The sequence below is a fragment of the Dermochelys coriacea genome, chromosome 11, assembly GCF_009764565.3.
Source record: "Dermochelys coriacea isolate rDerCor1 chromosome 11, rDerCor1.pri.v4, whole genome shotgun sequence".
Taxonomy (NCBI): domain Eukaryota; kingdom Metazoa; phylum Chordata; order Testudines; family Dermochelyidae; genus Dermochelys; species Dermochelys coriacea.
The window spans coordinates 33148096-33167697 of record NC_050078.2 but is presented as its reverse complement, the minus strand read 5'-3'; the positions used below and the strand labels follow the sequence as shown (position 1 = coordinate 33167697).

The 19602-nt window shown below is 41.1% G+C and overlaps 1 protein-coding gene across 1 annotated transcript in view; it reads left to right on the top strand.

Annotated features, from left to right (window-relative positions):
* BAZ2B (bromodomain adjacent to zinc finger domain 2B) overlaps window positions 1-19602 on the top strand; it is a 181806-nt gene that overhangs the window by 58208 nt on the left and 103996 nt on the right. The window contains 4 exon segments of the mRNA XM_038422039.2: window positions 666-830; window positions 2337-2530; window positions 10951-11166; window positions 16659-17057. Coding sequence (XP_038277967.1) covers window positions 666-830; window positions 2337-2530; window positions 10951-11166; window positions 16659-17057 — 974 coding nt within the window.

Here is a 19602-nt window from a genome sequence, read left to right as displayed (position 1 = left end):
GTGGCAAACTGAGGCAGGGATGGGGGCACAATGGTCATGTCTGGGGCAGAGCTGTACAGGTTCCTGGCATCATTGTTTACCACAGGGAAGCCTCAGGCTGTCTCAACTTGGAGAGGTCCCCAAGGGTGTTAAAGTTATGATAGAGAACCAAGAGTAGATCAAAACTGGGAGGGTTCAAACGTGACATAAAGGCACTGTAGAGTCTTGTCTCCCTGGCTTGGGAGTTCTGGACTGTACCTCTTAAGAGGCACAGCAGTGACTCACTTTCACTCTTCACCGGGTGGACGATAAGCATGCAAAAGTGACTGTATTTCCTGATGGTGTTCTCGAGCACCAATGTAATTTTGGTGTGATCACCTCAGTATTGAAACTTGTGTTTTTTTTTCACATGCTTGTTTTCAAAATGGGAATGAATAAAAATTGAGGGTGTAATTTTCAAAAGCTCTTAAATGACTTCAGAAGTAAATTCCAGAGAAAGTCAGTGACACTTGTCCTTCTAAGTCACTTAGACACTTTTGATAAATCCTCTCCCAACTTTAAAACAGGCAGAATTTATTTTGTGGATCTGCTGTAAATTGCATACAGAAGCTTCATTAGATGAAGATTAAAAAAATAAATTGAGTGGGAGAACTAATGTTTGGGTTTTTTCCTTTTTCTTCTTTGAGGTACAGAATGGTGGCGAACAGATGTGCACACTCGTACAGGGGCTGCTTTTTTTCCACCTCTTCTGGGAATTCCACCACTATTTGCTCCTCCTGTCCAGAATCATGATTCCAGTTCATTCCATTCAAGAACTACAGGGAAAAATAGTCGAGGTGGTTTAGAAAAAGGTAACAGCTGAAGTTGTAACATGAATAAAACAAGCCTGAGCCCTATATCATCTGTTTCTGGTAGTGTGCATGAGTTTTACTTTGAATTCATCATCATCATCCTTGCCATATCTAAACAATTTAGTATGAGTTTATTTTGGCAGTGGGGCATCAGGTATCTATAAGACTGGACTTTCAGTCACTAAACACCACTTCTAGGACATATATTTCTGATTTCTTGTTTTTCTATGATTATATCTAGACCACTGCATACAGAGTATGCATAGCAGATTTGTTTTTAAAGGAGTAGGTTGATATATAAGTCCATATTTGGTCACCTGTAGTGAATATAGTTCCATTATGTAGTCAAAGTTGGCTGTGGGGGACTGTACCCACCTCCAGGGCAGCAGAATGCAGGGAAAGGTGGGGAAGAGCCATGGGATATCATAATTTTACAGATGTTCTTGTTTTTTCACCTCGCTTCCCCAGGAGATTTGGCTGGTGGTAGTGATAGAGGGCCCCTCCCCCTGCACACACCCGCACCCTGTGTGTCATTAAGCCCAGGTATTTGGGCCAGGTGCTGAGTTCAGGACTTGTCTTAGTCGTGCAAGCCTCTAAATGCCAACTCTTTAAAACAGAGGACGGTGCACCAGTTGAACATGGCCTTCAGATTTCTTACTGCAATCATTCCAAATTCTCACCAATAAAACCTTTATCCAGTGCCATCACATATCCTCTCTCTATATAGTATAAATTATAATTTATATTGTTTAACTGAGATCTTGATGGATGGGCAGTAGTCAGGAAATTTTTGGCAACCTCTTCCATGCTCCCAAGTCCACGTGCTCAAGATTCCAGAACCCCAGAATGGGTAATTATGTGTGTGTCAAGGATTACCTCTTGAAAAACTTAGCTTTTGAAACTAATTTGTAAAACTAAAACTTGTCTGATTTCAAATGAAATTCTTTCAAGTTTCTCACTTTTTTTTCATTGATATCTCTCCACTCCCCAATAGGCCTTGTACAATAACAAGCTGTGGATGCAGCTTCCTACACACACTTCTCTCTTTGCCTTTAAGATATGAAGGGATTCCTCCTAGCAGAGGCTTGGCACGGTGTATGTTTATAAGATCTTTATTTTGCAACAGAGTAAATTGTATCTTTACTGACTAATCTCTAAGTTCATTGTTGAAAATAGACAGTTCTTAATAGACAGTAAACTACAAATTATTCAAGCTTGTCTTTTATGTCTCCTTATTGGTATTGTCATGTTTTCCTCAAAAACAACAACAAACAACAACCCCCTCCTCCAAATTACTCCTTTTCTTGCGGTAGCAGTGTTTTATAGGACAATATATTTTAGAATTTAAATAAGTCTTTGTGTGAATATTTATATGTCTTTATCTGTACCTCTTGCTACAGGTACCCCTAATATAGGCTAATATGACAATAACTCACCACAGAAGTGACTGCTTTATGTCTACAATTCTGTAAACCACAGTTTTTAATTTTTTTTTTTTTTTTTAAGGTGTGAATGGATCAGTAAATGGGAACAGTACAACATCAGTATCTGGGATCAACACATCCATATTGCTTACTACCACTGCAAGTTCTGCAGGACAAGCAAAAGCTATAACCTCAGGAGGGGGAGGTCGCAAATGTAACCAGGAACAAAACAAAAACCCGCTTTTGGATGCCAGAGCTGACAAAATCAAAGATAAGGTAAATAACTTTAAAAAGCTGATGATTCATGGCTAAAGATGTAAGATTATAGTATTGGCCTTTAAAACTCCATTGTCTGCAATGAAGATCATGCATGGGAAGATAACATTGAATTTCATAGCAAAAAGAACTTTCTGACACTTTGAGGAAAGATTCCCCTATCTTCCTATGTGGGATTTCCTATCTATCAGGGAATGGAAGTACTATTAGTGGCCTCAATTCAGCAAAGTACTTAAGCATATGCCTAACTTTAAGCATAAGTAGTTGCACTGAAGTAGGCTTACTCACTTGCTTAGTTAGACATGTGTTTAAGTACTTTGCTTCACTGAGTCCCAAGTTACTTATGTCCAAGCAATAGAAAACTGGAGGCTAGAACTCTGTCTCCTTGTGGTTAGAAAGGAAGACACTTGGACAGTACCAGCTGTCAATAACTAGATTGCTGGCCAGGAGCATGGGGCGCCGCTCCAGGTAAGCGGTGCCAGGCCGGAGCCCACATCTCAAACCCCTCCTACACCCCGGACCCAATTCCCTGCCCTGAGCCCCCTTGCCTCCACCTCAACCCCCTCCTTCACTCCAAACCCCTGTCCTGAGCCCCCTGTCGCACCTCTCCTGCACCGCAGCCTCCTGTCACACCTCGCACCCCTCCCTGCACCACTGTCCTGAGCCCCCTCCCACACTGTGCACCCCCTTCTGCATCCCAACTCCCTGTCCTGAGCCCCCTGTTGTACCCCTCCTGCACTGTAGCCCCCTGCCATACCTCGCACCCCTCCTGCACTCAACTCCCTGTCCTGAGCCCCCTCCTGCACTCCGCGCCCCTCCCTGCACCACTGTTCTGAGCGCCCTTCCCCGCTGTGCGCCCCCTCCTGCACCCCCAACCCCCTGCCCTGAGCCCTCTGCCGCACCTTGCACCCCTCCTGCACCCAACCCCCTTCTCTGAGCCCCCTCGTAAATCCTACACCCCTCCTCTGCCCCAACCCCTTGCCCTGAGCCCCTCCCTGCACCCTGCACTCCCTCCCAGACCCCTGCCCCAGCCCTGTATTCATGGCCCTGCATGCAGTTTCCCCACCCAGATGTGGCCCTCGGGCGAAAAAGTTTGCCCACCCCGGTCTATATGCTCCAAATGCTCTAAGTGAAATGAATTAAATGTGAACTTTAGTCAGAATTTTTGAAGTAGATTTGATGTTTATGTCCAGCAATCTACCTAAAATACTCACACTCAGTCCTAAAAATGTTAATTAGAATTTTCTCCATATAGGCTTTTATTAGATCGTTGCTGTTCCACACTACATTCTCAAGCACTATTTTTTTTAATTTTATTTTTTTTTGGGTGGCTTGGGACGTGCAAAACATCTAAAAATCTAAGATTTTTAGGTGTTTTAAGATGCAGGCTTGGGTAACTTCCTTACTTTCTTGTACCTTGATGCCAAGCTTATCTGGGGAGTCTTTACAAAATCCGTCCCACCAAAAGTATAAAATATATTTTACCTCAGAATACTGTTTAAACATGCACCCTCTAACAACCTTCAAATGCATTGGAATGTTCTGCTATACATGTTGCAATCTTATTATGCTTTTTAGATACTCCAGACTTGTTTGTTAAATTTAGAAATGGAGCAGTTGAAGAATAATTTTGTATCAGTTCATAAGATTTGCATGCAAATGTGGTCACGTTTCTGCCTCATACACAAGTAAGGAATTTCCCAGGACACAGTATATTTAATAATACCTCTCTTTATATATCCCAGGTGTTTGCATGCTTTTTACTGCCATTAAGCATAGTGCTGAAGGTATTAGAATTTTATCTGTCATTACCTCCAAATTTCTCTTCTTGCAGAGTAGTTTGTAGCATAACCATGAAACAGTAGAAATCATTCAAATTTCATTTTTTGGACCCAAGCCTCAGTCTCCAAACTGAGCTGGATAAGGCAATTATTGGCGTTAGATTTTAGTCTGTAGAAATCATTCTGATTTTCACAGTCCCTCCTCCCCTCTTATTTGTGTTGTCTGTTTCCTTTAACTACCAGGTCTGAATCATCGGTAGATTTTGTCCTATTACTGCTCTTAGGTGCCACCTTCCACCTCTATTGTTTCAATTCACCAAGCATCACTTGGCTTTAAAACCAGGACAGTTCTTTATCTATTTAGATAGTTTACCATGTATACTACTTACAAAATTTGACTATTTTCACTATTGCATCCAAAGCTGGGTAAATTACAGAATGTCCAGAGCTTTTGTCTGTCAAAATGTTTTTGTTGTCATTTCCCTCATAATGTAACCTATATTTGTTGGTTCTCATCTCTTTTTGTAAATGATACTGACTTTCTTTAAATCAGAACTTTCTAATTCTGTCCCAGTTAGTGTTCTTCATCCTGAACTCTTCTCCACAGATCCATGCTTGGATTAGAAGCACCATGGACCTGATAGCCCTTCATCAATAGAAGATTTCAATTGGGTTTCAACCCACTGGTGTCAAGACATACAGAAAGCTATAAACAAGAACTCAGCAATCCCCTCTTCTGTTACATTTTTTCCCTCCCCTGTTTCTGTACCTGGAGCAATTGTTACATTTGTGTCACTTACTGGTTTGTGTTTGTCATTTTAAATAGAAACTCAAAGGTTGAGGAGTTGAACTGAAGTTAAAAATGGGGGAAGGGATTAGGGTGGGATTTTGAGTGATCTGTTGGGCACATGGAAGATCGTTGGAGGAAAACAAATGGGCAAAAGTAAAGACTGCACTGAAGGTCTGATGCTAAGGAGAACTTCACTATTTTTGATATTGGTGCCTTGTCTGAAGACAAAAGGAGTGTGAAGATGGTCATTTTTTCCTAGTTCAGTAGGAAAGTGGAATCAAGAAGAAGTCCTGAGATATTTTGAGAGGCATAGACTGATATTTTCAAAGAGGTCCATGGAATTGGGACACTTAAATACTTGCCAGTTGCCTTAGATAACTAAATAACTATGCCTCTATATTTGTAAAAAAACAAAAACAAACAAAAAAAAAACAAGGAGTATTTGTGGCACCTTAGAGACTAACAAATTTATTTGGACAAGCTTTTGTGGGCTAAAACCCACTTCATTGGATGCATGCAGTGGAAAATACAGTAGGAATATATATATACACACAGAGAACATGAAAAAATGGGTGTTGCCATACCAACTGTAACAAGATTAATCAATTAAGGTGGCTATTATCAGCAGGAGAAAATAAACTTTTGTAGTGATAATCAGGATGGCCCATTTCAAACAGTTGACAAAGAAGGTGTGAGTAACAGTAGGGGGAAAATTAGCATGGAGAAATAGTTTTCACTTCGTGTAATGACCCATCCACTCCCAGTCTTTATTCAAGCATAATTTAATGCTGTCCAGTTTGCAAATTAATTCCAATTCTGCAGTTTCTCATTGGAGTTTTGAAGTTTTTTTTGTTGGAGAATTGCGACTTTTAGGTCTGAAATTGAGTGACCAGGGAGGTTGAAGTGTTCTCAGACTGGTTTTTGAATGTCATGATTCTTGACGTCTGATTTGTGTCCATTTATTCTTTTGCGTAGAGACTCTCCAGTTTGGCCAATGTACACATGTCTGCATATTTTTAGCTGTTTATCCTTTACCCTTTTCTGACCCTCTAAATGCACTTATGCCCCTCCAGTGCCCCATAAACACACAATGCTGTTTCTCCTTTTTGATAGTAAATTGGTGTCCCTTGTGTAGAAATGTGACCAGTCCAACCATTATTGGCTTTTATCTATTACAAAAGGGGCCTGAATAGCCTACAAGCTGAAACTCTTCTGACCGCAACAGTAATTCACAATGCAGTGAGGATACCAATTGGTCCCTAGACATTTGATGGCAGAATATTGAGTTGTATTCCAAAAACAGCTACCTCTTTTCTTACTGGAGAGTCTGCTTTTTATACATAAACTATACTCCATGCTCCTCTTTTACTTTCATCTATTGTAAAAAGAAAAGGAGTACTTGTGGCACCTTAGAGACTAACAAATTTATTAGAGCATAAGCTTTCGTGAGCTACCGCTCACTTCATCGGATGCATTTTGGTACTTCTTTTCTTTTTGCGAATTCAGACTAACACGGCTGCTACTCGGAAACCTTTCATCTATTGTGTTCATCACACTCAAACCCTCAGAACCAAGAACTGGAGCATGTTTAATTATCTTCCCTTGTCAGTCATACTACTATCTCATCTGTCTGCAAGAACTTGCTGTTGTATTGTCCATAAGAGTATTCCAGACCCCTCTTCTTAAGGTGATCACTTTCCCTATCTCCTTGTCTACAGTATGAAAAGGTGTGCTTTTTAAAACGAGGTAGCTAATATGTTTCAGAACACAGGTACGCACAGAGCAAGTTGTAGTTTTTACATGTTTACTGGAGGAGGTGAACCCTAGCAAATTGAGGTGGACCCACTCTCAAACTCTTTTCTCCTGACTATTTTGTAGCATGACAATGTGGGTGAGGAAATATCTTTTATTGGACCAATTTCTGTAGGTGAGAGACACAAAATTTCGAGCTTACACAGAGCTCTTCTTCAAGTCTGGGAGACTAACTTAGTGTCACTGCTATATGCATTCAAGTTTATTGTCAGCATCAGCCTGCCAGATCTCTGGTTACTCAAGAAGCTGATGTTATAAACATTCAGTGGATGTCATTAAAAACTGGACATTTACTATCTGTAATAGTTAAATGTATTGCACTGTTTTGAGTGATTCTTATTCTACCAACAGAGGTGTTGTAAACAGTATCACAGGTTTCAGAGTAGTAGCCATGTTAGTCTGTATTTGCAAAAAGAAAAGGAGTACTTGTGGCACCTTAGAGACTAACAAATTTATTTGAGCATAAGCTTTTGTGAGCTACAGCTCCCTTCATCGGATGCACGCAATGGAAAATACAGTGGGGAGATTTATATACATAGAGAACATGAAACAATGGGTGTTACCATACACACTGTAATGAGAGTGATCACTTAAGGTGAGCTATTACCAGCAGGAGAGCGGGGGGGGGGAAACCTTTTGTAGTGATAATCAAGGTGGGCCATTTCCAGCAGTTGACAAGAATGTCTGAGGAACAGTGGGGGATGGGGTGGGGGGAATAAACATGGGGAAATAGTTTTACTTTGTGTAATGACCCATCCACTCCCAGTCTCTATTCAAGCCTAAGTTAATTGTATCCAGTTTGCAAATTAATTCCAGTTCAGCAGTCTCTCGTTTGAGTCTGTTTTTGAAGTTTTTTTGTTGAAGAATTGCAACTTTTAGGTCTGTAATTGAGTGACCAAAGAGATTGAAGTGTTCTCCGATTGGTTTTTTGAATGTTATAGTTCTTGACATCTGATTTGTGTCCATTTATTCTTTTACATAGAGACTGTCCAGTTTGGCTAATGTACGTGGCAGAGGGGCATCGCTGGCACACGATGGCATATATCACATTGGTAGATGTGCAAGTGAACGAGCCTCTGATAGTGTGGCTGATATGATTAGGCTTTGTTGCAAGGATAGGTTCCTGGGTTAGTGGTTCTATTGTGTGGTGTGTGGTTGCTGGTGAGTATTTGCTTCAAGTTGGGGAGCTGTCTGTAAGCAAGGACTGGCCTGTCTCCCAAGATCTGTGAGAGTGATGGGTCGTCCTTCAGGATCGGTGGTAGATCCTTGATGATGATTGGAGAGGTTTTAGTTGGGGGCTGAAGGTGATGGCTAGTTGCATTCTGTTATTTTCTTTGTTGGGCCTGTCCTGTAGTAGGTGACTTCTGGGTACTCTTCTGGCTCTGTCAGTCTGTTTCTTCACTTCAACAGGTGGCTATTGTAGTGGTAAGAATGCTTGATAGAGATTTTATAGGTGTTTGTCTCTGTCTGAGGGGTTGGAGCAAATGCGGTTGTATTGTAGAGCTTGGCTGTAGACAATAGATCGTGTGGTGTGGTCTGGATGAAAGCTGGAGGCATATAGGTAGGAATAGCGGTCAGTAGGTTTCCGGCATAGGGTGGTGTTTATGTAGCCATCGCTTATTAGTACCGTAGTGTCCAGGAAGTGGATCTCTTGTGTAGCCTGGTTCAGGCTGAGGTTGATGGTGGGATGGAAATTGTTGAAATCATGGTGGAATTCCTCAAGGGCTTCTTTTCCATGGATCCAGATAAAGATGATGTCATCAGTGTAGCGCAAGTAGAGTAGGGGTATTAGGGGACAAGAGCTGAGAAAGCCTTGTTCTAAGTCAGCCATAAAAATGTTGGCATACTGTGGGGCCATGCGGGTACCCATAGTAGTGCCGCTGATTTGAAGGTATACATTGTCCCCAAATGTGAAATAGTTATGGGTGAGGACAAAGTCACAAAGTTCAGCCACCAGGTTTGCCGTGACATTATCAGGGATACTGTTCCTGATGGCTATCACGGTAGAGGTAAATATCATCATTGTGTGGTAAACACCCATTTTAAATACTGTCCTATATATCTGATCTCAGGAAGTTCTGCTCATTTTACTGCTTGAAAATCATGGTGTTCTTTCATTTTAAGACCTTAACCTTCATGAAGACATATCCTACTTCTGTGCCTAGTATTTGAAAGGAAAATAAAGACATTTAAATATGATATAAAGAGGATCAATCACTGAACATCTAGGACCAGATTCTGACCTTGAGTAAACAGAAGCAGCTCCACTGAAACCAGTTGCACAGGATATAAGTACCTGTTTTATAGTGTTTTAAATATTATGGACACAGTATTGCATATAGGGTAAAGACGTGGCAAAAGCCCTACTGAAGCAGTCAGACAAGTCTTGACCAGCCCATAACAGAAATGAAAACACTATGATTGACCAATAATTAAACATTCATTTGTTCTAAATGCTGTGTTTAATAACTATCACAAATGCCAAATAGTTCCACCCTCGTGTAAATTCAGCCCAGGTGTATCACAAGTATGGTTAGCAGTCCATACAATTAATTCCAATAAATCCTCTTAAAACAACAGATTTTGGGATTTCAGCATAGAATTCTCAAATCTTTTTAGGCTCCTTTTGTTTCAGTAATATGGTTACTGTTCAGCCATGATAAAAAGCTACTTGACTATACTAAACTTCTGATATATTCCTTTTAAAAAGTAAGTAAAGAAAAAAAAATTCTTCTAAAGATGCTTTCTTAGACATTCCCATTACTATTGTAACTTAAAAGTATTGTCACTTTGTTCTCTCCAGACACCCTGATGCTCTGCTCCTCAATGTGTCTGCATATTGCAGTGTAAATTATTTTCCTTTCATACTGGTCTGACACTATCTCATTCTCCCTACGACCTCTTCAGTTCTCCATGTATCTGTATCTAGTTTATGCAAATCTCATCCTTGCTTTCAAGGTGCTGTTCAACTCCTCTGTCCCTGCCTACATCTTAAACCTTGTTTCCCCTACTCTCTACCTTTATAACTTGCACTCTGTCAATACTTGCCTTTATGCTTTTTGTCTTTGCCCTAAGTGCATTCATGCCTCTTTTTCATATTGCCCCTTACATCTGACGTGACATCCCTGTCTTAATGTTTCAAGAGTCCCTCCTTAAAGCAAATACACTTGTTTGACTAGCTTTCCAAGCCTCATCTATCGTATTTCAAAATCCATTCTTTGAAGTTTCAATATATAGTTCGTCATCTTCTGTATTTTTGTCACCTTGTTGCTACCTTCTCGTTTGTTTCCTGTGCTTGCCTATTACAGATTGTAAGCGTTTTGACGCAGGGGCCATCTCTTCCTTCCTGGAAATGCCATGCAAATTTATAGCACTAAGCAATAGAAACTCTGTTAGTTAATAGCCCTTAACTAGTTAATAACTAGTTAATAGCCCTTAACTTCTGTCCCTTTCAAAGACAGACTTGTAGGTGCCATTCCTTGCCCCCTCCCCCCACTTCCCTTCAGCACCCCTCGACATTTAAGTCCAACGTGGAAGTGAGAAGGCAACCAGCCCCGCGTTCAAAATAGAGTTTGCAGACAACAGACAACAGACAACATAGAGGGGTCACAATATCAAACAAAATTAATACGTTGTACAAAGACAGATTAACCAGATTGTCACAGCATGATTATTGAAATATCTTGATGGAGCTTATTGTAGGTTTTATTGTTTTCAGGCTTGTTAGAACACACACTCTCTGTATAGTCACCCAATTATCTAGGCCTGAATTTGGCAGTTACACAAAGAATCTCTCATATTGTCCTTAAAATTGATGACATTGTTTTCTCACGTTCAGTGGGATACAGGTCACCAGATGTGGTTAATTTATTCACTTTATAGTTCCTCTTTCTTCTTTCTGAAGAACATCAGAAGAATAAGGTGCGCTAGAGAATTGCTGATAATATTAGTCAAAACAGATAAGACCATGTCAAGAAGAGATGGATGATGTAACAAATTAAAGATTACCATTAATAAAGTTTTTATCTTCTCTGTAGAAACCAAGAAAGAAAGCAGTAGAAAGCTCCAGCAATAGTGATAGTGATTCAGGCTCCTCTTCAGACACCTCAAGTGAAGGCATTAGTAGTAGTGACTCAGATGATCTAGAAGAAGATGAGGAGGAGGAGGAGGAGGAGGAAGATCAAAGCATTGAAGAAAGTGAAGATGATGATTCTGATTCAGAGAACGAAGCACAACATAAAAACAAGAATAAGGTATGATAGCTGTATAGTGATTGTACAGCTAGCAATCTTGTTACTGAAAGTTATTCTTGAAAAATTAAATTCATATTTGTACCAGCTGAGGCATTGTTTAAGAATTAATACTTGGCAGGGAAGAGCATTTCCTAATGGCTTGCTCAAGGTAAAAAGCGCCTTTTAACTCAGCTGGTTGTTAATTTCTAGGAAATGCCTGACCTGGAGGTAATTTTTATTATAAACTGGAAAATATATAATATATGTAAAGACAAATTAAGTACTTCGTGCTGTAAAGTTTAGTGGAACTGTATGTCACCATGGATACTGCATTCTGTTCATAGCTGCTCTTTTCTTAGTGTATCCTTTACCCTACCCAAACCCAGTAAAGCAGGATGGGAATCTCAATATTCTATTCCCACAATTCTAATGCATATGGGCTATTCCCCTCTTGTCTGCAGTTTCCAGAGGCAATTCAAAGCTGTAGCACAGCTTCGTGTTAGCCAGATCCTCTTCTCTAGCCTGCTGTCTGATCTTCTGCCTCTGTGGCAGCAGTCAAGTGGAGGTTCACTTTGCTCCCAAATTTTCTTTGACAGGAGGTGGTTGTTTTTTTCCAGACAGTAGCAAAAGTAAGCGACCTGTCTTTCTTTTCCCTCTTCTGGATCAGGCATTGAGCCGTGGGATGGTCTCAGCCACCCAGAACTGGCATTTCAGTGTCTCCCTGTGGGATTCCTCTGTCCCTCGTATGGCAGAGCTGTCATGCTAACATCAAGCTAAATCCAACTGGTTTTCTGCAAGGCAGCTTTTACAGGCTCTTCAGATGGCGAATTGTGCTCTGCCAGTTCTGAGCCAGCCAGCCCTTCTACTGCAAGCGCATAGGCTGTGAGTTGGATAGCACTTCAGGTCCCACCCCCACTTGCCAAGAAAGCACCACTCCAACACAGAAAAGCTCAATCTGTAGACACAAAGCAGAGCAGGGAGAGATTCCAATGACTAGGAGGACTTCAACCAGCCAGTCCAAGGGGGAAGTCCCAGGGCAGAACAGGACCAGAAAGAAAAAACCTGTAAAGGGCTCCAGGTCTCCCTCTAAGCTCCCTAGGGAGAGAAGCAGTGCTTGTACTCAGAGCTAGAATGAGGGAACTCTGGCAATGAAACCCCATTTCCCAGGTTGGGAGAGTGGGACTCTGAGGGGGAGGGCATGGAGGAAGATTTATCTGGAGGGCTCAAGGCACTGCATAAAGCAAGCCATAAAAGGTCAGCCCAAGCCACAGCGGAATGGCAACATCTGGAAAGAGGGCTAAAAAACTAAAAAATTCAAAAAGAGCAAAAAAGAAAGGAGATAGTATTAATCCCCCACCAAAAAAAACCCAACAAAAAATGAGGAGGTATTTGTTCTCTGACTCAGACGCCTCCGTCTCTACTGAGGAAGGGGAATGCTCAGCTTCAGGTTCTGAGCAGGACATGGAAAAAATACAAAGGTTTTTTTCCGCTTAAAATGTTTGAAACAGTGTGCAGAAAGGTTGCAGCCATGATCCAGATCCAACCTGAGCAGGTGCTAGAGGGCAATGAATTCCAGTGCACGCTTAAGATTTTCCAAGCAGCAGCCTTCATGGCAGATGCCAAAATGGATACAGTGAGATTTTCAGCAAAGCCATGGCATCCAGCTCAGCAGCCAGAGGCCCATGGAAGGTTGATGCTCATTCTAAACAAATTCTGGGTTCATCTGAAGTCAGAGGTTCTCTCCTCTTTGGGGGAAAGCTAGACAAAATAGTGGTAGAAAGCACTGCGAAACTCAAACAATCCTTTCCCATCCCACTTAGTGCTCTGAGATGGGACTACAAACCCAGGAACTTGAAAAAAATGCACCTTTCATCCGTCGTCCATACAAAAGTACCAGAGGAAAGACAACAGGTGTATCGAGGAAAAACCTGGAACCAGGGATTGGGTGAAAAATCAAGAGCTGGATCCACAGCCTCTACAAGCCCAACATAACAAATGAATGTGCAGCCACTGAGAACTGCATCTAGAAGGCCGAATTTCTCCCTTCTCAAAAAATATGGTCTTGATCAACCATAAGCAAGTGGGTGAAAGATGTATTGAATCACAGAATCTCCCTCAAACAAAGGTCCCTACTCCATCCCATCTTCAGCCAATCCCCATCTTGAGCAACTTTGTCAAATGTAAGCTGGTGTCAAATGAAATCTCAAATCTCCTGGCCATAGGACCAAGAGGGTTTCCTCAGAAGAAAGATTCTTAGGACTATTTCATTTTCTTCATCGTCCAGAAGAGCTTTGGGATGGAGGGGAAATAGGTGTGGGTGGGATTCACAGCTGTTCTGGATTTCAAGCAGCTCAACATGGATGAAGAAAACGAGATTCCACCCTAGCAAGTAACATCTAGCAGGTGTTCCCATCTGACCATGCCACTGTAGACTGCTGAGATTTGCATGGCCTGCTATCAGTACCAAATGTTCCCATTCAGCCTCTTATTGTCCTCCAAGGTCTTTACCAAGATGTTGGAGGTAGTAATAGCCATACTCAGGTCGTAGGGTACTCGCTTGTATCCCTTCCTAAACAACATGTTGATCAAGGCTCTGACCCAAGCAGTAGCACACAGTGCCACAATCTGGATGCTGGAACTGCTTCAAGCGCACAGATTTGTGATAAACATCGAGAAGAGCTCCTTGACTTGCTCCACGCAGAGAATTCACCCAGCAATGGAAATAGACACTTCTGTGGCAAAGTTTTACCCATCGCTGGACAAATTCGCCAAGATCCAGAACCTGATATCCATGTTGGTAAAGTATGCAAGGCTGACCATAGCTCATTGTCCACAGCAACTGGACCTCTTGGTTTCTTGTATAGGAGCCACCTGTTGGGAAAGGTCCCATATCAGGTGCCTTCGGGCCTTTCTTCTGAAAGTATGGAACCATTCACCAGAACGCATGCAAGATCAGGTAGGGGTACCAAGCCAGGTGCTGAACACTATCAGATGATGGACAATCCCATGGTACATCCACAAGGGTCTTCCCATATGCCTTCCAGACCCACAGGTACTCACAATCAATACCAGCCTGATGAGAGGGGGACGCATCTGGGGCACAGGACAGTGCAAGGTACCAGAAACTTCAAGGAGAGGAAAAAGAAAATCAACTTATTCGACCTCAGAGCTGTCAAGCTAGCCCTGTGGAAGTTCCAGAACTATGTAGAGAGCAAACATGTTCTGGTCCAGTTGAGCAACATGACCACTGTGGCATATATCAGTAACCAAGATGGAAGAAGGAGTGTTAACTCTGCATGAGGAAGTGATGGAGATAATGAAATGAGTAAAGAGGACTCAGCACAGGAGATGCAGTCAACAACTCAGAATGGTGCCAGAATCAGGAAATCCTCACTCCGATTTTCAGAAGTTCAGACTTCTGGCAATTAACTTATTCGCCAGTCACAAGAACACAAAGCAGTCCAAGAACTTCACAAGGGAAAAAAACCCCAAATCCTCCCTGGGAATAAATGCTCTTTCACACAGAAGGCCAGAAGTTCTGCAATATGCATTTCCACTTTTTCCACTTCTAAGAAAGGTGATCCAGAAGATGAGGTGAGAAAGTCTTATTTCAAGTTTGTAACAGCTTTTCTGTTGGGTGCTGTCGCTTTGGTCAGAATGAAGGCATGGAAAGATAGATTCACCTTGGGCAAGAATGATTCTGAGATTCTTAGCACCACTTTGTTGTCATGGAACACACAATGGGAATAAAGCTGCCAGGTTCAGAAACTCATCTAGCAGATATAATAGTGACCAGAAAACAGGTTTTGATGGATAGGTAAAATGGAGATATTGATGTCAGTGGCTCAAAAAATGTGTGGTTAGGGCCTTTAACACTAGTGGTAGGTTCCACTTAGGAAATATTGGTTTAGCCAGTGTGGCTGCTCTGAGAAATTTGGATACCTGAGGGTTCTCTGTCAAGGAACCAGAAGATCTTGTGAATATGACACTCTGTTGACACCTGGCAATATTGTGGTGGGCTGAAATCCCTTCATAAAGCAAGTCCAGGATAACTGGAAAACCAGGATCCTTGGGATTTTTGTTGCATTCTTGACACCATGAGCAAAACCTAGTCCAGACGGAGGAGTAGGCCTTAAATGTTGAAGCTCGGCTGGAGGAAAGTACAGTTCCAATCACTTTGGAAGATCACCTCAGTGCAAGCTAATGCTTTCCTTTCAATAACCATGTTGTGAGTTGTAAATGGTCTGGATGAAGAAATGGGCCTGGGTAAATGATGTCTGGTCTCACTGGTAGCTGCAGTGGGAATTCCAATTTCAGTGCTATCAGATTAGAAAACCAGGTCTTTTGGCCAGTGTGGCGCTACTGCTATTACCTCTTCTATATGAGCACTGAAGATCTATATCAAGTGCACCTAATTGACAAGAAGATCGGGCTCCTTGTTTGTCACTTTTCATCTGAAGTGCCAAGGGCTCAGGTATCTAAGTTATTACTAGGTAGATGGATCAAGCTATGCATCATAAAGGCATATAGCGCATCAGGTGATCCTGTTCCAGACTTAATCAAGGCACACTCCAGAAGGTCTGTGGCGACTTTGTGGCGGAAAGAGCTTGTGCTTCTACTGCAAGAGATCTGCAGGGTAGTAAAGTAGTCTTCACTGGTTAACATCTTTATTAGACACTACAAAGTGGACTTAATGTCTTCTGCAGAAGCCTCCTTTGGCAGTAAGGTGCTGCATGCAGGGATTCAGTAATAGCATTGCCAGTTAATTCCAATGGCTCTTCCTTATCTCATTCTGTATTTCCTATCCCTCCCTACGTCTGTGTGCTGTTCACTGCTTCCTATCTATATCTATATCAGAATTGTGAGATAGGCTGAGCTTGCGGAATGGTAAATTTCTTACTTGATGATTTCCTTTCTGCTACAGTGTCTCCCACAGTTCTATCCTCCCTGGCTGGCTTCCAAGCCAAGGGACAATGTTTAATGTTGATAGTTATGCCTGTAGGCTACAGCCTACTATACATAGTTTATTGGTTGGCTTTGAAGTTATTCTTACTTATCTTCTTCTGTGAAGTTTTTACTCATTTTTGGAATGAATCATCTGGCAGCAGGTCGGAGAAGGGGGCATGGCTAGCACAGAGACTGTTACAGTTTTGAACTGCCTTGGAAAACTGCAGACAGAAGTGGAATAGCCCATACATATCAAAATTGTGGGGGAAGTTGGTAGGAGAAAGGAAATGAACAGGTAAGAAATTTACCGTTCCATTAGGTTTATAATCAAGAATACATTTCAAAACTGATTTTTTTGGCCTTGTTTTTATGTTAAACAGTGACTTTCTATAGGGAAAAGATCAAGCAATCAAATATATTGTAAGATTATTTTAAAATAAATGTGTTACCTTGTTTTGAGGAAATCGTAGTTGCTTTATGGAGATTAATTATATAAAATGTTTTGTCATCTTAAATATTTAATGAGCTAGTGTAATCTATACAATTTTGTAAAATATATTTTACAGGTGCTAATGCATAGTGGTGTAACAGACGTGAAAGCAGATGGACAAAAAACGCATGAAAAGTCCCAGGAAAAGAGAACACACCAGCAGATACCTCTTGTGTCTGATTCCCAGACTCCCTCGTCATTCCAATCCCAGCAGAAGCAGCCTCAGGTTTTGTCACAGCAGCTTCCCTTTATTTTCCAAAGTTCTCAGGCAAAGGAGGAATCTGTGAACAAACACACAAGTGTAATACAGTCTACGGGATTGGTGACCAGTGTGAAACCTTTGTCTTTGGTAAATCAAGCCAAAAAGGAAACTTATTTAAAACGTATAGTTCCTTCTCCTGATCTACTGAAAGCAGGGAATAAAAATACCTCTGAAGAATCTAGCCCTTTAACCAGTGATGTAAGATCAAAACGGGTGAGTAGAAATTACTGGTTTAGTAGTACTTGACTTTGTTCTACAGCCATAGTGTCTATATGCATGTCCCTCTTAACAAATTATAGCATTATGTTTCTCAAGCCCCTTGTTATAAAATCAGGGTTTTGGGGGAGAATTATATTTGTTGTTTTAAATTACACAGGACTTAATCTTGGCATAATTAAAAAAAAATCTATGTGGATTTTTGAATGATGATTATTAGTTAAGGTTATCTTTGTGGTTGAGCACTAATATCACTTTTAACTTTATCTGGTTGCCTTTTAGAACAGCTAATCTTAAACTTCAGGTAAAAGGTTTTATTTTCCTGAGTGCGTAGTGTAAATTAGCAGTGCCTTTTAGTATTCTGAAACAAACAGCTTGGAAAAATCAACTCATATCCTAACATGTTCATGAAGTATCCACGGTAGTTGCTTCTCAGAAAATACTTGGTTTCAAGGTTGATTAGTTTCATATTCTGCAGACACTGGTGTCTTACAAGTCCATTGAATGTCAGTAGAATGCCAATGAAAGTGCAACACAAGGTTTACAGTAAGTCACTATGGCCCATATTGTGCAACCAGTGCTCATACTGGTAAGCTCTTAGGGCCAGATTTTAAAGATATTTGGGTGCCTAGAGATGTAGATACGTGCCAAGTGGGATTTTTAAAGTGTATAGGCCACTAACTTCTATTGATGTCCGTGGGAGTTAGATATCTAGTAGCTTTAACAAATGTTAGCCCTCATTGATATCAATAGAAGTTAGTGGCTATGGCATTTTAAAAATACCACTAGTTACTTATGTATATTTTTAGGTCCTGAATACCTTTAAAAAATCTGGCCCTTAGTTCCACAAGTAGCCATTGATTCCAGTGAGACTATTTGTGTGAATGCTCACCAGTGTAATGGGGGGAAGCCATAATTTAGCACTAAGACAGCAATGCAAGAATAATGTAGTGTGTTAGCGTTAGTCTCACCTGAAATCATTGTCCTTAACTAATGGGGGCTATGACATGGATATTTTCTTAAGGCAGCCCAAAAAATGTTTGGCTCTCCTGGGAGTAGTCTCCAGTCCTTAATCATTGGGTTGGATTTTTGCATTGAGGGACCCTTGAAAAATTAGCAAAGGCAAAAACTTGGGAGATTCTTCAAGCTCCAGTAGGGCTTTCAAACATTGACCTATGGGGGGAGGGGGAAAGGACCGTGATACTAATAATAAAACAATAGAAACTCATGTTTTAAGGCAATGTTTAAAGTTTGACATCCACTAAGGGCAAGTCTACATTTAAAATGCTGCACTGGCACAGCTGCAGCGCTTTAATGAAGATGCTCTATGCCGAAGGGAGAAGAGCTTTCCCATTAGCATAGTTAATCCACCTCCCCGAGAGGCAGTACATATGTTGGCGGGAGAAGCTCTGTCTACATGGAGGGTTAGGTCGGTATAACTACATCACTCAAGGGTGTGGATTTTTCATGCTCCCCCCAAGCAATGTAGTTATGCCAATATAGGCTTGTTGTTTAGACCAGGCCTAAGAAAAGTGAGGCAATATTTTTTTCGTATCTTCTATCTTGGCATCTCAGAATTCTAAGGAGTCTGAAATACCATAATATCTTTTAAAAAAAAAAAAAAAAAAGACGCTAAAGACAATGTAAGTGCATCTGGAAGGACTTCAGTTTGCTGCATTATAAAGGTTATAAACTTCCCGATTTGTTGTATCCCTGATAAGGATTTAATTCTGGTTTAAAATGGATGGAATGGGATTCCCTTTGGAGCCTGTCAGTCCCGCTCCATGCACTCCAAAAGGGTTGTTGTTGAGTGACTTCAAGAGCATCCTTGTTCCCCTAATTAAGGGGTAATTATGCTGCCTTTGAGCATTTTCAGCCACTGCTGGTCTCTATAACAACAACCTGGTGTTCTAGCATAACACTTTTGGAATGATCCCAGTGGTTCAACATATTCTTATTGATTCCTGTGTCGAATTTTGCTATTCCAGCCATCTTCTTTCAATCTCCTGTTATTTTTAGTAGCCATTATTATTTTGTATTCTGTGTTATATTTATTGTTCAAGATTTATGAATTGCCTAACAATTTGATTTGCATCCACTTGTATGACTTTTACTGGGTGTCAATAAGAAAACCAGGATTTTTACTTTAATTGCTATGGAAATCTTATAAACGCTACACTGGGCATGTCCTGTTTCATGTTATTTTTTTCCTATTGACTTGTTTTCATAAGAGGTAAACTCTAATTTTCCAGTTATAACTGTAGCAGGTGATAAGAGTGAAAATAGCTCTCCAGACTGAAGTAGAAGCTTCAAAAGCTTGCACCATTACTCCCATCAGCTTAATATTTTGAATCCCTGGGTCAGCCATCTTCCTTTATTTGATTTATCATGAAAAATCTAGGTATAGTCTAGACTTGATACCTGGTCATCTACCCAGCTCTCGTGCTACCTATCCTCCCGCCTACTAAAAGTGCTTTTTGTGGATGCAAATGGTGAGGGCTAAACGAATATAATTTTCCCTGTGAGATGCAGTCTTTTTTTT